The sequence below is a fragment of the Portunus trituberculatus genome, chromosome 31, assembly GCF_017591435.1.
Source record: "Portunus trituberculatus isolate SZX2019 chromosome 31, ASM1759143v1, whole genome shotgun sequence".
Lineage (NCBI taxonomy): Eukaryota > Metazoa > Arthropoda > Malacostraca > Decapoda > Portunidae > Portunus > Portunus trituberculatus.
Window position 1 is genome coordinate 19,616,363 of NC_059285.1, and position 17,500 is coordinate 19,633,862.

Sequence of the window (17,500 nt, forward strand, 5' to 3'; positions counted from 1 at the left end):
TAAAAAAAGTAAGAAAAGAAGGATTTTTGTTAAAGTGAACATTTCATTCAAGGGAGGCGGTGGTGTAGTGGATAAGGTGGTAAGCGTGGGATCAGGTCAGGTCAACACTTATGTTCAAATCCCACCACATGCTTTCTTGAAACTGTCATTTGCCAAGTGGTTTAAAGTTACCTACATGTCACCATGATACCCAGGTTCTAGGTGGATGTGTAATTGCCTTACACCAAAGATACGCTTAGGTAGTGATATGTGCCTTAATATGGGTACCACTATAAATAAAGTTGTCTGCTCCGCTAATGGGTGAAAGCTGAACAATGCATCCCATACTTTTCAAGTATACCTACAGGTGTTATAGGCTTTAACAAAAAAAAAAGAAAGACAGATTCTAGTTCTGTTGTTTGGATACAAATCCTTTATTGTGATTTATACATATAAATAAATAAATAAATAAAGTAATTCTTAGAAGAATGGAGGAAATGATATATAACATTTAGAGGTAGCTCATCAAGAAGTTATTTGTAAAATCCTGTTGAAGATAATAGGAAAACAAATCTATTGATCTGTCTGATACCTTTCTTCCTGTGGAGTGTTCCTCAAGATGGGTGGCCATGGCAGAAGAGTATAATATGTAAAAAAAATCATGTTTCAATCTAAAAACATCACATCAATTATCATTTCCAATTGTTTTTGTTGGTGATGTACATGAATGTAAAGAAGTGTAACTATGATGAAGTAGTATTGTGAGATGGAACATAATGAACATGACTTAGCTTTGTAAAAGTACAAAATATTAATAATTCATGCACACATGGCTACATGTGTCCCTTCATACTATTGTGAGGCACTAAGACACACACATCCTACAGGATTTCCAGAATGAGCTTGGGGGTGACCTGCAACACCTGACACAGCTGGTGCACCAGGAACAGCAGGTGGCCAACTGCCTGGCACGCCACTTGGCTCTTTCAGACACCCCAGCTCTGCAGGCTCTCCTGGACCTGCTGGTGGCCTTTGCCAATGACCTACCACAAGAGTTTTACCAACGGCACTTTTACAACCTGCTGCCGGTGTTGATGGGACAACTGGCATCTCGGGAACCAGAGCGGCTGGAGGCAGTGTTCCTTTGCCTGGCATCTTTGCTGGTGGTGCTGCAGCGGTACCTGCGCACTGACCTGGCCCGCCTCTACCACCACCAGGGGTATGCTAGTCTCCTTTCCCCAGCCCAGCCTTGGTATATCAATGAGCTGGCAGCCCAGACCCTCAGCTTCCTGGTAAGGAAAGCTTCAGGGCAGGAGGCATTCCTCCGGGGCATCATCAAGGGGCTGGGCCAGGGGCAGGGGGGCCCAAAAGGTGTTGGTCGCTTGGTGGCAGCTGTGATGAAGTCTGACGTGGTGCAGCGGCTCCACAGCTCGGCAGGCAACATACTGGCTGTCTTGCTTGGCCTTCTGGGTGATAGTGACATCCTGCACGGCCCAGCGCTGGAGAGCATCACCTATGCAGTGCAGCAGGTGGCCCACCATGTCACCAGCAAGCATCCTGATGGTGCCACCTCTTGGCAGGCTGGCTGGGCCCAGGATGCACAGCTAGTGTGGCCTGCCTTGTGGCGTGCTGTGGCCAACCTTCTCCCTCTAGGCAATACCTCTGCCATCCAGCACCTGCAGGCTGTGATGCAAGTGGTGCAGGCCTGGGTGGACTACAAGCAGGCAATTCTGATAACTGACCCATCAGAGGCTCTGACACAGTGCCTTGCTGTGGCACAGTGCCAGATCCCTGAAGAACTAGGCACTATCACATGCAGCATTGTGGCTGTGGTCCTCACCTCCCCTCACCTCCACATCCACACCACCACCCTCTGCCAGGTCCTCCACACCCTGCTGGCCTCCCCCCTGCCACACCACACCAAGATCACCTTTGTCAGCTGCCTGTTTGAGCTGGCCAGGTTTGATACAGAGGTGCTGCCTGAGGTGCTCTTCTACCTGGATGGACTCACCAGCTGTGCAGCAGGTCAGGATATGCACCGGGAGGTTTTGGCCACACTGGCTGCCCTCATCCTAAAGAAGCAGCCTCCATGCCAGAGTGGAATGGATCTGTCTTCCTGGAAGGTCTATCCCTTGACTTTCTCCCAGGGTGAGGGTGGTGCAGATGCCTCCATCCCAGCATTAGTGGAAGGCAAACTGAGGGCTGGCTTGGAGGAGGATCTCTCCAATCTGGAAGAACTGGCCCTGTGTCTGTCTGTAGTGGCCCATGTCCAGCCTTTGGACCACCAGGAGCTGGCCCCTCATCTCACCTGGTTGCTCTCCCAGCTCCTGGAGACATTCACTGACAGCACTGCCAAAATTGTGGAGAATGACAAGCCAGCAGTAGTCAAGAAGAAGGGAAAGGCCAAGGCAGAGGCAGCAGTTGTCCTGGATCTCAATGTGAAGTATGACCTCCCTGCAGCCATCTGCAGATCACTGGCACTGCTTGGGATGCTGGTAGAGGCCATGGCACACATTCTGTCAGGAGCAGATTTCCTGGCATGTCTTGATCCCCGGCAGCTGCTGGAGGTGGTGAGGGAGCGGCCGCAGTACAGAGGCAATGTCCACTTCCTGCGGGCAATGGGTCTTCACTTTTCAGTGGCCCAGAAGGAGAACAATGAGGTGATGAATGAAAACACCCTGAGGGAGGTGTACAGTGTTCTGGCACCCTGTCTGGCCTCTCCAGACCCACAGGTCAGACTGTTGGTGCTCCACATTTTCTCCCTGTTCCCAGTCAGCCTGCCAACACCACTGGAGGACACAGAGGCTGTGGAGGGCATGTTCCAAGTCATGCTGAAAGTTGAGTGTGTGGCCATCACACCCTGGGAATACAAGAACCGCTTGCGCCACCTCTCTCAGCTGGACGCTGAGCATGTGGTGCCTCACCTGCCTACCTGTGGTGCCTTCAGGGAGGCACCCCTATTGCTGTTCCTGGGCCAGCTCTATGTTAATTTCAAGGACATCTGGGAACCTGTCCTCAAGGCAATCTCCAGCTTTGCTCACAGCCTCCCTGACCACCACTTCTGGCCTTTGTGGTTCTCCCAGCTGACCATTGCCTCACACTTCACCAAGCAGGTGCTCCAGGGAAAGGAGGTTGACCCTGATAATGACCTGGGGCTGGAGACAGAGGTCCTTGGGGAAATTCTCCATTATCTCTCATCTCATAGAGGCTTTGCACAGATACCCCTCAAGCCAGACCACCTCAATTACCGTAACCTGCTGTGGAGGGCGATGGCCATGTTCCCCCACGTGTGTGAGGTTCGGAACAGGGATGTGGTGCCTCTGTTTTTCTCCTTCCTAGAGGAAGAACTGTACCCTGCTGACTCCAGTGTTGCCCCCACACAGGACCTGAGCATCCAGCAGCTGGATGAGAGCACAGAGGAGGCAGCTGAGGCAGAGCAGCAGGTTGAGGACACTGAGACAAGCAATGCTGAAGATAGCCAAACTGGCACTGGCAGCCCTTCAGAGGACCAGGAGACATTGTCCTCCGGTGAAGCTAAGCCACTTAAAAAGTCACAGGCTAGCAATACCCAGTCCACCACCATCATTCCTCCTCCACGGCGAGCCCCCATCAAATCCCTGTGTGAGCAGCTGACTGTACTCTCCAAGTTCCACAACCCACGCATGGTGCTACATGCCCAGCACCTGGAGCACACTTACCACCAGCTGCTGAGTCACCCACTGCCAGGTGTTCAGCGGCTTGCCCTGGACTGCATCATGAGCTACAGCCATGCACACCTGACTCCATACAGAGAGAGCCTCTACAGGATTGTGGATGACCGTTCTTTCAAACATGCCCTCACTCTCTTCAGCATCGACGGCAGTGAGCAGAGTGTGGAAGAGGAGCATCGAGGGAGCCTGCTGCCCTGCCTGCTGCGCCTGCTATATGGCAAGATGCACCACAAGACAGGGCCCAACACTGCTGGCCGGGGCAAGATTGCAGCCAGGAAGGCAGTAGTGCTGAGGTTTCTGGCTGGAACTCGGGAGGCAGAGCTGGGCACCTTCCTGGACCTGTCCTTTGAGGTGCTGGCACCTCATTTAGAAGGTTCAACATTGACAGTGGTGACCCGTGCCCGCTCCAGCCTGGACCTGCAGCAGACAGTGCCACTGAGCCGTCTGCTGAGTGCCCTCACCACTTTACAGAACATTGTTGACAAAATTGGAAATCTTCTGACGGAGCGTGTACCTTTCCTGCTGAAAGTGACACTGTACATTGCTGCTGCAGCAGACAGCTTGTTAGGCCAGCGGGCCAAGATGGCACCCCGTCACATCTCCTTCCTGAAGCATCTGCGACAGCTGGCCCAGCGCCAAGTGGAGACCTTCTTCAGCCGGTTTGCAGAGTACCAGTGGTCAGCAGAGGAGCTGGAGGCAGTGTTTGAGGCAGTTGTTTGGCACAGCCTGCCTCGCCTTCCAGATGAAGGCCTTGTTTCCCCCTCTCCACTCCTGGAACTCTTCTGCTGCTGGGCACAACACCCTCGCTACATGCCCTTGCTTGCCCGCCACCACCCTAGCCAGACCTCCCTCACCCCCCTGCCATACCTGGTGCAGCTCTTGCGTCATCCCAAGTGTAGCTCCACCGTGGTCTCCTCCGTGCTGTCCTTGGTGGAGCACCTGCTCACCTTGCCAGACTCTATTCCAGAACAGGGGGAGCCATTGCCTCTAAGCCCTCACATGCTCCCCATGGAGCGCCGGCCCTCACGTGACGGTGAGGCGGACATGAACTATGGTACTGCCCTCCTCACCCGACACCTTGACCCTCTCCTACAGAGCCTGGGGACCCACCTGGCCAAGGTGGGCCAGGGACAGGCAGTGGCTGCACGTGACCTCAACATTCTGAGTAGCTTGACACGGTGGGTCACCAGCACAGAGGTCAGTGGTGAGCTGCTGAGCCTCATCGTGCCCATGATGGCTAAGCACCAGGTCAAGAAGGAGGAGAAGGTGTCCCAGCTGCTGGCTGCCTGCTGCCACCTGCTGGGGGTAGTGAAGGATCCTGAACAACACCTGCGGTCCCTACTCTCCATGTTTGGATGGGTTGGCCTCCGCCAGGCCCGGGAACACCTGTGTCAAGCCTTTGTTGTACTGGCCGGCACCAACTCTGCCCTACAACAGCTGGCCATAACTGCAGTGGATCTCAATGCCTGGAGCACCAGAGCGGTGGAGGAGGTGGACTTTGAGCGTCGCCTGGCCAGATACCGCACTCTCACCCAGTTCCTGGCTGACCTGCAGCAGCTGGACCTGCCCATGAGTCTCCTGCTGGTGCACCACAACATGTTTGTCTTACAGCACCAGGAGGATGCTGCCCTGCGTGATGTGGCTGCCCTCTGCCTCACACAGCTGGTGGATGCCTGTGCCCGCCTGAAGGAGTCACAGCGCTCCATGGCCAAGGAGGTGGTGGTGGATCGCTTGCTACCTCAGGTGCGGGCTGCCCTGCGTGGGGAGCGGGAAGTGGTGCGGCTCGAGGCGGTGGCCGTGCTGCGCCATGTGGTGCACACCTGCCCTGACCTGCACCCTCACCTGGCTGACTTGCACCAGCTGGCAGACACCACAGATGAAGACACAGACTTCTTCAGCAACATGCAGCACATCCAGCGGCACCGGCGGGCCAGGGCACTGTCCAGGCTGGTGGATAAGTTGGTTGCTGGCACCCTCACCATGACACCAGAGACTCTCACTGACTACCTGTTGCCGTTGGCCTCTGTCTACCTGTTCAAGGATGAGTATGTGAGTGATGAGTACCTGATGGCTAGCTGTGTGGCCACCATTGGGGCTGTGGCTGGCTGTCTGCCCTGGTTTCCCTACCAGAGGCTGCTGAGGCACTACCTTGGCCTCATGCTAAAAGGGGACCTCAAGCACCTGCGACTTGGAGTGAAGGTGATAGATGCCATCCTGGATGCCTTCCATGAGGAGGTGGAGGAGTGCAGGCAGCTCAGGCCAGCCAGGTCAGGCAGAGGGAAGGGAGATGGCCAGCACAGATCATATGAGCAGCAGCAGCAGCAGGCCAGAGCTGGTGAAGGGCAGGAGGCCTTACAGAAAGATAAAGAAGAGGAAAAACCTGAGGAAAGTAGAGCTGGTGATGAGGATGATGTCAAAATGGATGGTAAAGAGGAGGAAGATGATGATTTGGATGAGGAAGAAAAGAAAGATAAGAAGCAGCAGGACTCGACTGCCTCCCCTACCCTCACCCGCCCTCAGAAGGTGTACCGTGCCCTGGTGGGCTCCATCATCCCCCAGATACAGCGAACACTGGGCTGCCGCACCAGGGCAGAGATGGAGCACAAGGTGAACCGCAGTAAAGTCCCTGAGGATGAGGACATCAAACGCATCCCACTGGCATTTGCCCTCATCAAGCTGCTGAAGAAGATGCCCCGTGCCGCCCTCAATGCCCACGTCAATGGTGTCCTCATGAAGATCATCACCTTCTTGAAATGCAAGGCTGAGGGCATCAGGGAGGAGGCACGCAATATGCTGGTGCGCATCATGGTGGAGCTGGGCGGCCGCTACCTCCCCTGGCTGGTCAACGACATGCGTGCCATCCTCACCCGTGGATTCCAGACCCACGTTCTGGTGTACACCTTGTATGCTGTGCTCACCCAGCTGCGGCCCAGCCTAGCCCCAGACCACCTTGACACCTGTACGGTCCAGCTGGTGGAGGTGTGCAAGGAGGACATTCTCGGCATTCAGGCAGAAGAGAAGAAGGTGAATCAGATCACCACCAAGGTGAAGGAGGCACGCAGTGACCGAGGATATGACATCCTGCACTTTGTGGCTGAGTTCATGTCACCGCAGGGCCTGAGGGAAGTGGTGCTGCCCCTGAGAGAAGTGCTGGGCCAGACACAGGACCGAGCCGTGGTGGCCAAAATGGCTCGCTGCCTGGCGAGGGTTGCCAATGGCCTAGAGAAGAACCAGAATGTCTCTGTCACCCAGAAGTCGATGTTTGTGTATGGAATACTGAATGAAAAGCTGCCAGAAATGACGACAGACACAATGGGAAATCCACAGCAAAAGAGCAAGATTGATAGACCAGACTCGTATCTTTTGGCACCTGAGCCAAAAAGAGCAAGGTTGAACCCCAAGACCTCACTGAAGGCCACAGCTCATATTCTGGTGGAGTTTGCTCTGCAACTCTTGTGCAGCCTCATGCGTCAGGGGCAGCTACTCCCCTCAAACACAGACCACGTGGCCCTCCTTGACCCATATGTGGCCACCATGACCCAGTGCATAAATTCAGATCACCCAGAGGTCAGCATTCAGACCCTCAAGTGTATTAATTGGCTGGTCAAGTTCCCTCTCCCATCCCTGCAGAAGGAGCTGAAGAAGATTTGTCAGCAGATGTTTGTGGTGCTGCACAAGTACTCCTCCCCAGAGTTGGCCCGAGGAAGCTGTATGACCTGGTGCAGCTGTCCTTCAAGACCTTGGCTGTGGTGGTGCGCAGCGTGGAGTCCTACATGCTGACGGAGGAGGAGCTGGAGGTCCTTCTAGGATACGTAACCAGCAGTCTGGAAGACTCACGACAGCAGCAAACAGCCTTCATTGTGCTGCAGGCTGTGCTGGCCAGGAAGGTGGACTCGGCCAGCCTGCACGAGCTGCTGACACGTGTCAAGGAGATGAGCATCACCTGTGGAAGGCAGTACCCACTGCAGCAGGCCAGAGTCACCTATCACACCTATCTCCTCACCTACCCCATGAAACCCCGACGCATCACCTCAAACATCTTCTACTTTCTGGACAACATCTCGTACCCGGTGGAGGAGGGTAGGCTCTCGGCAGCCACCATGATCAACGCAGTGGTGTCCAACTTCCCTGCCAAGCTGATCACCCGCTCGGTGGAGACCAACCTGTGGTTCAATGTGTCAGAGCAGCTGGTCAAGGAACATTCCAAGGACAACTGTGCTCTGCTTCATAAAATCTTGAAGACTCTGTTTGAAAGATCCATCCGGAAAGAGATGCTTGTTGATCTCTGTCTGAAATTACTGGCTGAGGCTGAAGACAGCACACCAGACTATACAGCCTACTTGGTGGCTTCCAAGTCTCTCTCTGCCTTCATGGATGTCCCCATCAAACTACTCCCCAAAAGCCTCCTGTCAGGGGTCCTGCCACGAGTAGTGTCCCTTGTACACCCTTCCAAGTATACTGCCAGCACCACCTCCATGGAAGTCTCGCCACACATTCAGCAGATGGACACCACTCTAGTCAGCCTTTTGGAGGTGCTCAGCAAACTCACTGGAGCCTTCCAGTCCCACTCAGAATGGAGTGAGCATGCCAAGGATGAGCTATGGGAGAATGTGCAGTGCCATCTATCCTACCCACACCTGCATGTGAGGGTGAGAGCAGCTGGGCTGGTGGGGCAGCTGCTGGTGGCACATCCTGTGGAGGGAGACACCTCTCCACCACTGGCTGCCACTCCTGAGCAAGTAAGGAATCTGGCCATGGCACTGTGTGAGCTGCTCAGAACACAAGCTGGCCCAGAAACACACCTACTGACTCAGTTGTCTCTGGCAGCTGTGAGGAATCTCATTTACTTGGTCCGGCACTCAGTGAAGGTTCCATTGGAGAGGGAGACACTCAAAGCTGCAAGTTTTGCTGGGGAGGATGTTGAGAAAGATCAGGATGCTAGTGGTGAAACTAAAAGGAAAAATGTGGATCCTATAGAAGAGAAGGGGCAGTACTGTGATAGCAAGAAAAGCAGAATTAAAAATGTAAAGAAAAGCAAAAGGCTTATTCAGACTACAAACAAAAGGAGGACCAGTTGTGAGGGAATGGGAGCAAATTAAAAAGGAGTCTAGAAATAGCTTCTCTGCGGAAACAGACACACAAATCGTGCAGAAGAACCATATGAAGAGCAACCACACAGGAACCCGTGAGGAGAATGAGAAGAGTGCAGACAAGGATGAAGAGGCTGGTAACAACACCAGGGCACTTATTACAGGTGCCTTGTGGGTCTTGCACCGTGTGGGGAACATGGCATACGAGGAGCTGCAGACGGCTGCATCTGGACGCACTGTGACTCGCGAGGCACTCCTCAACCTGATGGCTGGATTGCTGGTGGTAGCCGGGCCAGATGCCAAGGTGCCGAGGCTCTTTATGTACATCATCAAGCACCTGGCCAGGGAGCTGACGGACGAACACCTGCCAGAGGTGCTGAAGGAGAGGACACGTGAGGTGGCCAACCTGGTGAAGGAGACAATTGGTGTGGAGACCTACACTCGCCACTTGGCTGCTGCCCAGACTTCCTTGGCCAGGAAGAGGCTGGACCGCCGTGCTCAAGAGCTTCAGCAGAAGGTGGTTGACCCACAGCTTGCCCAGCGGAGGAAGAGGAAGAAACAGGAAGCACTGAAGGAGTCAAGGAAGAGGAAGATTGCTGAAAGGAAGGGCAAGAGTGTAAAAGGAGGTAAAGGTGCCAAGGGTAGTAAGGGTGGCAAGCGTGCCAAGACATCCAAGGACAACACCAGAAGAAAGAAGCCAAAAATGATGGATGAGGTGGTGGTGAGGGAGTGAATGAGACAGTTTTGCAAGTGAGGCTTTTCTGCTGTAGAAATATTCTTGTTAAAGTTAATATCTCATTACTTTTGCAAAATTGTTTTTTATATGTACAGTATAGCTAATAATAGCATGTCATTTTCTGTGTAGTGAGCACCCTGAAATATATTACTTTGTACGAGTTCTAAAATATAATTGATCTTAAATAAATAGGAATGAATTCAAAGCTGTCTTTTTCTTCCCTTAACCAAAATGCAAGCACCTCTTTAGGATCTACTAATTACAGTCCAAAAGAAAAGATTACTTTCTGTGTTTTTCTTCCCCGTTCTCCAGTATTTGTGTGGTCTATGTACAGGAGCCATAATTCTGCATGGGGTGGTTAGCATGTCCAGCAGCTTGAGTTCATAGTATGGGATGAGATACATTACTGACCAGACCAACCACAGGTACACAGGAAACATCCTGATAAGATGAGAACTTATGAGGGCTGATGGATGACTGTTGAGGTGGCAATGAGCACAGCAGGAAGAAGGGAGGATCCAAAAGCACTAAGAAAGTTGTTAGGGGTTATGCAGTTGGAAGGACACGTGGATAAGAGGAAGACATAGCACAGATAAACAACAAAAAGCTGAGGAGATAACTGACAAGCCTTCAAATCAATGATGATGACTATGATAACACTTCCATATGGTTAACAGAAATAGAATAGCACATCTGTATTTCTTTATTTTTAGATATTGATATTTCTTTGACCCAACACCTTAGACTGGCCTCCTTGTCTGAACGAGGTCGTCTCTATAAACACAGCCAACTGTCTTGTATCCCACAGCAGTGCAGGCAAAATCTCCTGGTTGTAGTAATAATAATAAAAAATAATAACAATAAAAACAATGATGATAATAATGATGACTTCCTTTTTCAATGCGGCCATGTAGAACCATAACCGTCTAGACTGATATGAACTGCACCCTTGTTCCATGGGTCCTTGGGAGCTGAGGCCTCTTGTCACTCCTTCTAAGGCTGGAGAAGACTCGTGCCAGGAGAAACGTAACTCCTCACTTCGTATACCCATAAAAAAAATTTAAAAATCGTTAAAAATTCATTAGCCTTGTGCTCAAAATGATATAAAAAAAAATTCCTTCCTTATTTTTAAAAGGTAGTGAACACTGATGTCAATACATAACAAGTCCTTGTTTTGTTTGTACTACAAAAAAATGATAAATAAATAAAAAGAAAAATCACTGACCTTGGCAATGACTTGAAAACAACTGAGCATGAAAAAGTAATCAGACTTTGTACAGAGTGAGACAGTGGCTTGCACAGGCAGCAGCAGCAATGCTGGGACAAGAAGAGGGAGGAGGAGGAGGCTGAGGATGAAAGAAAACCTGCACTTGTTCAAAGAGAGAGAGAGAGAGAGAGAGAGAGAGAGAGAGAGAGAGAGAGAGAGAGAGAGAGAGAGAGAGAGAGAGAGAGAGAGAGAGAGAGAGAGAGAGAGAGAGAGAGAGAGAGAGAGAGAGAGAATACTAGTACACAATAAAATCAGCACCTCATTCTCATCCAACTCTCCACTCACCCACACCACTTTGTCAACTCAAGTAACTCTTTCACCTTTGCATGCCTTCCACTGCACCTCAGCCTACTTACACAGACACACATATGCCACAACACATGAAAATCAATCAACTGAGCCACACAGAACATAGAGGAATGTTTTTTTTGTAACTTATTCATCAGAAAAAGAGCCTGGGGAAATGGAGCGATTTTGCAATTCCTGCTGCAATAAACAATACTTTGAAGAGCTGGATGGGCTATCATTTGCTCCTCTTTCCAGGCTTTGGCTACAGACACCCTCCATCCTGCAGCATTCACAGAACCAAAACTTAAAACCAACTAAAAAAAAAAATCAAAATTAAATAAGAATGTATAAATAAATAAATAAATAAACCAATGTAGTACTTCCTCATGGGAAAATAAAGATTAGAGATATTGTCCTTCCTGTTTGTCAGAATGTGACATGCATGTGGTAAATCTTCCTTCAGCCACCTTGAGAGAGAGAGAGAGAGAGAGAGAGAGAGAGAGAGAGAGAGAGAGAGAGAGAGAGAGAGAGAGAGAGAGAGAGAGAGAGAGAGAGAGAGAGAGAGAGAGAGAGAGAGAGAGAGAGATGGCCTGTAGTCTTGTTGCGAAAAAATCAAATAAATAACTCAAAAGTGCTCCCCCCCACCCCAGACTGCAAGGGTGACAGCTGTGCGCATTGCTGAGCATTGCCCCACTCCTCACTCCCTTCCCCTGAGCCCAATACACCACCACTGCAGGCCACCAGGAGTCACTAGCACAGCACAGTTTTTCTCCAGGCAAGACCAGCACCCACACCATTTACACCAGACCCATCCCAGTCAACCTTCACTCCCTCTCTAGCATGGATTGGTGGAGGGAGCTGTGGTGATGGGGTGGTGTGGCATGGGTGTGTGGTGGGGGCACATGTGGGGCTGCCCTCCAACGCCAGAGCTTGGGACAGCCACAGCACATCCCCGATGACAGAATTGCTGAAACCGTTGCCGGAGAGTTTGTCGCAACTCTGCACGCTTCTGTTTGACAATGCCGAGTCGAGCCCTCCATGCCTGCACCTCAGCCTCGGGGATTTCCTCATCTTCACATCTTGAGTCCTGGTGCAAAAAAAGGAGGTGGATAAGAAATGCTTATATTTGGATATCTTGCTTTTCTATCAACACTTGGCAGTGCTACTTTATTGTTATACTGGTAGGAAAAGAATGAAAATTATAGACAGAGAAACAGTGTTGTTACAGCAAGGGAAGATGATCACCCATTTGAAGGGCCAAAGACCAAAATGACTGGAGATAAATTATCACCTACACTACACAGCATGATCCCGAAATGATGAGACATTCCTCTCAACGCAGAAATGCTATATATATGCATATATACATCACAGCCATGTCAGTTTTATATCATCTATATACCATTATAATGTCTTTATTCTGCCATGTAGTATTATCCATACCAATTAAGAATATAAGAACTTAAAAAAACAAGGAAAGCTCTCAGAAGTCATCAGACCAATACATGGGAGTATCTGACATAACATAATTATCATCTTAAGGAAGGTTCACACATGTCTATAAGTGACTGAAATTGCAAGTTGCAAAAAGTATCGACTGAGCCCTTCTAGTCGGAAAATGTTTACACATGCAACTGGAAAGTATCAGCTGGTTGGCAGGAAGAGAATGTAAACAAATTACTCAACAATATGTCTTCCTCTGGTGATGATGACAATTGTGATCAAATTAAATCACAAGTATTCAATCCTCATCTCCAACAACACCCTGCCTAGAGGGAAGCAGTAGTGGGAAAGTGCCAGCTATCTCATCAAACACCAATTTGCAAAGCATTTTTTGCTGCAGAATTCTCTTTTAGGGTCCCACATGTGCTCTTTTTCCCTCACCAACTCTAAAATAATCTCTACATTGTCACCACATATTCAAACCTTTCTCTGTGACATCACAACATGAACAATTGCAAATTGACTGGCTTTTCCAATTGCTAGGCACTGATATTCAGTTGGACACTACCAACTTGCAAGTTCAGTTGCAAATTGACACGTGTGAACTCCACCTTTACAGAACACCAACTAAGAGATTTTCAAAGCTGTACATGTTCAAATATTCTCTTTTGCCTGTTGTGCCAGTACACTAACAGACAAAAAGATGATGAGGAGGTGGGGGCCATACAGTGACACACTTACATCCAACATCTGCTGAAGAGAGAGTGTAAAGGGCTGAGTGGACCGCTGCAGGGAGGGTGACAGTGGTGGGTGGAGGGCCTCACTGTGCTCCAGGTCTGTGTGGGAGTTGTGGGGCATGTGTGGGGTGTGCGGATCCTCCAGGTGGTCCTCATGGTGGTGGGAGCACAGGCCCTCCCCACAGGCCACCTCAGAGGAGTCCCGCGATGACCCCTGGGCTGAGCAGTAACCTCCATCACGAGAACCCTGTAATGTGACATGGCAAGACACTTGAGGTTACTAGTTTGTCCTGATTGGTTCACCACAGAGTTGACTATATATAATACATTGACATCACCACCCTCTACTCCCATCAAGAAGAGCCTGTCATGTGGCTCTGGTGACATAACATGATAAGATCCTCACATTATCAGCTCATCTCAAACAGTTCTGTACTAAATGTGGTTTTGTTTGATACTACAGACTTCAGAAAACTAACCTAGATCCCAAAGTAGTAATGCATTGTCTACTAAACTAACAATGCATCCATCCATGCATCATCATAGTCTTCCATTACTGCCAGTTCTTTCGTTTATTTTACTTGGTTTCACATATAGCCACCCAAACTTTGCCACCTGAGGTCATGGCCAAATGTGTATACAAAAACTATTGATGTATTCCTCATTGCATAAAAATAAAAAAAAAATAAATAAAAAATCCTCATGATACAAAAATATCAGAAAATGACATATTACAGAATAAAAGGCAATTCTTCATTGTAATAAATATCACAAAACAACAAATCCACAGAAATAAATGAGAAAGTACATCTGGAAAACTATTATTGCATTCTTGGATACACAAAAAACAGCATAAATCAATAAATCATTAGAATAAATGGCAAAATGAGCACAATACAATACTCCATATGACAACTGCTTATGGTAAACCAGTTAATGACAAGTGCCATACCTGTGAACACCTAGAAACGAGGGAATCTGTGGAGGCAGTGCATTCTAGGGGGTGTGGCGAACTGTGGCTGTGGTGGTGATGGTGATGATGGTGGTGATGGTGATGATGGTGGTGGTGGTGATAGGGGTCAGGGCTAGAATCACAGCTCTCTTTCTCTTCACTGCTGCCACGTTCACTCCCTGCATCGCTGGCTCCTACACTCCCACAGTCACTCCCACCACATCGCCCACCCCCCCGACCCCCTCCTGGCTGGTCCGGTGGGTGGAGGTGGCCATTCCCTACATGCGGAGTGCCTAAGGGTGGCCCCAGGTGAGTCCCTCCTCGGCAAAACAGCTCAGGGCCAACCTGCAGAGGAATGATTTGATCTCTGTAGTCACCCACAAGCAGCCGAATGGTGATAAAAAATAGCAAGACCATCTTTTAACCTAATCCCTTCAATATAAGGATGCACATTTTATATCTTTGTAGCACTTGTGACATAATCCGAGGACGAGCATACTGCATCGTGGCCACCTTCTACTGCGATGATGCATTTTTTTCCTGGATACTGTAAGAGATCTTTCAGAATGTAGGTCGTGTATATGATGACTTATTTGACTTTCATCATTATTACAGTTATAAAATTGGCTTATACCAGGATAAGTACTGATGCTGATGATGATGGACTTGTGATTAGTTCACCATATATGTGGACGTATTTTATCTTTCGTCATCTTTAGAAAATGGACAAAAGCAAGCAAAGAGAGAGAGAGAGAGAAGAGAGAGAGAGAGAGAGAGAGAGAGAGAGAGAGAGAGAGAGAGAGAGAGAGAGAGAGAGAGAGAGAGAGAGAGAGAGAGAGAGAGAGAGAGAGAGAGAGAGAGAGAGAGAGAGAGAGAGAGAGAGAGAGAGAGAGAGAGAGAAAATGTGTCTTAGTCAGGTATTGCCCCACCACCTCTAGCCTGATACAGTGCCAGGGGCCCATTTTCTATTGCCCGAAGTGAAGAGGTTAATTCAGTGATAGAAGGGTTAATTTTCAAAGCTGCAGAATGGATAGATTGGTTGACACAAACATTAAGATAAAGGTCCTATATTATACAGGAGCAATACCTATCAATCTACAAACATCACAAGACCAATACCATCTCAAGTCTGGTGTATCACTGAACCTCAGCCAGTATTCTTTAAACAAACCAAGCTATATTGTGAAATTGTATTATTGCATTCTTGCTCAAAACTCGCAAACTATCACAAAACTGAATATCAGTGAGTGTGAAAAATAAGTCTGCTACAAATCTTTTTCTCTGAGCCTGAGTGACAACAGTGAAATGTTTCAAAAAGTTTACATTGATTATCTCATTCATTCTCTGCCTTTGAAAACAAAACTGAAATGTGATAATACTGTCCTGTCTCTCTCTACCTTCCCTTTTCTCTGCCAACACTTGTCAGTGCCTCACCTGCTTGTTAGTGGCATTGATGAGTGTGGCACGCTGGCCAGGACAAGTGGACGCCATGTTCAATTCGCACTCCCTGCAACCTCCAGCCTCCTCCTCACACTGGGGCAACAGCACAAGGGTCAGCTCAGGAATTAATTAATCTCTTTAACTGATATGGGTATCCTTCATTGAGGGTCCCACATTGTAAGTTTAATTAGAGATGGTTGACAATAATAAACATATCCACATCAACCACTATTTCTAAACAAAAGATAAATAAACTTAATCCCTACCAGGCAAGTGTTTTCCTTTCCTTCCTCATTCTTCTTGTTCTTCTTTCTCTTCTTCTTTTTCTCCTTCTTGGCCTTCTCCCTCAGCTCCTGTCTTTGCAGCTCCTCACATAGCATCTCAAACTTGGAGTAGCCCTGCTTGTCCTCCACATGCAGCTGTAGGATCAGTGTTTGTGTTACCAGTAAAGGTCTTGATAAGATGTTCATGTGAGTGATATATCTTGAATTTGGAGGAGTGTGTTTCAAAGTATCAAAACCTTTAAGCATTTCAGTAGGTATAAAAATCTTCACTCTATAGAGTACAGAGGGTCCTCTTGCACTTTCTCAGATTTTTTGCTCATCTTAATTTTCTCCACCACTCTCTCTTCCCCTCTTGCTTTCTCCACTACTCACTCATTCTTTTCTTTTTGTACTATAAAAGTCTCTCTCTCTCTCTCTCTCTCTCTCTCTTTCTCACCTCAAAGTTCCTCCGCAGAGTGTCCAGTGCCACATGGAAGAGAATGTCCCAAGTTTGCTCCTCCTCCCTCAGGCGAGTGTGGACCTTCTGCAGCCGCTCATACAGGAAGAGGCCCAGGCAAGTGAGCACCTCCTCCTGTGCGATCTCCAGTGTCTTTGCATGCCTCTCTCTTCTGTGGCAAGGGAGGGGGTGAAGGAATATACAGGTTGCAAAGGAGATTAGTGTGGAAGGGAAAGGATGAAGGAGTACATAGGTTGCATGGGAGAGTTGTTTGTATGGAATTAAAATGAAGGAATGCATAGGAACAGAAAAATAAAGATCAGATTGGGAATGGAAGAGAATGATAAGAGGCATTAATACCATTTCCTCTTTTAACTACAATGGAGAGATACAAGGAAGGTTATATGCAAAAACACTCTGAATAAATTGGTAAAACATTAACAAAACACTAATACTGAGGGGATAAAGAGAGGCTGGGTATTTAGAGAAGAAAAAAGTTGAGGAAGGAATGATGCCTGAATGTGAGGACAAAGATTCCTCACTGACATGAGCTGAAATATTGTTAGAATAAATCCCAGGTGCATACAGATGCATAAAACCATGATTATTATAATATCATTGACATTCTGTATTGACTTTTAAATATCCTGTATGGATAATTTGGGGAGAAGTTGCTCAAAACAAATATTTGTTGTGATTATCAAGTAATACTGCTATCAATAACTTAAATATGGCATATTTTTAGTCTAAAATCTATTGATTTGGACAATAAGAAAGGTAAAACTTCTGACTGTACAATATAGCATGACATACTTAGCAACATCATGATATATGGATATAGTTATTTTCGCAGGGATTTTAGCATCTTTCACAATGTGAGTGCCAATCAAAATAAGATCAAAACAAACATCTTGGGACTGCCCTGGAGTGAGGAGAGAGGAATATGTGAAGCTTTCCTCTTTCTGGTAGTGTAGTGGCATGCGTTTGTGAAGATAAACAAAGATGGATTCCAGTTTTTGTTAGACAGCAATACTCTCTCCAGGATACTTGAGTTGCCTATTCATTATTAAAATTGTTGTTCCAATATACTAGTGAGCTGATCTGCATGATTTGAACTTTTAAATGGCAAAGACATGTC

General features: G+C 48.3%; 2 protein-coding genes across 3 annotated transcripts in view; one reads left to right on the top strand and one right to left on the bottom strand.

Moving 5' to 3' along the window:
* LOC123511228 (small subunit processome component 20 homolog) overlaps positions 1-9,720 on the top strand; it is a 10,664-nt gene extending 944 nt beyond the window's left edge. The window contains 3 exon segments of the mRNA XM_045266924.1: positions 867-7,395; positions 7,398-8,782; positions 8,784-9,720. Coding sequence (XP_045122859.1) covers positions 867-7,395; positions 7,398-8,782; positions 8,784-9,512 — 8,643 coding nt within the window. The 3' untranslated portion in view covers positions 9,513-9,720.
* Positions 9,721-10,202: 482 nt separating this feature from the next.
* Positions 10,203-17,500, bottom strand: part of LOC123511226 (gametogenetin-binding protein 2-like) — a 21,602-nt gene continuing 14,304 nt past the window's right edge. The window contains exons 6-11 of one of the 2 annotated variants that reach the window (XM_045266923.1): positions 16,363-16,531; positions 15,909-16,061; positions 15,637-15,735; positions 14,203-14,547; positions 13,255-13,497; positions 10,203-12,157 (exon numbers count right to left, since the gene is read on the bottom strand). In XM_045266923.1, the coding sequence (XP_045122858.1) occupies positions 11,906-12,157; positions 13,255-13,497; positions 14,203-14,547; positions 15,637-15,735; positions 15,909-16,061; positions 16,363-16,531 (1,261 nt within the window). In that variant the 3' untranslated portion in view covers positions 10,203-11,905. Of the gene's footprint in view, positions 12,158-13,254; positions 13,498-14,202; positions 14,548-15,636; positions 15,736-15,908; positions 16,062-16,362; positions 16,535-17,500 lie in introns of both variants that reach the window. The other variant, XM_045266922.1, reaches the window with a different exon arrangement.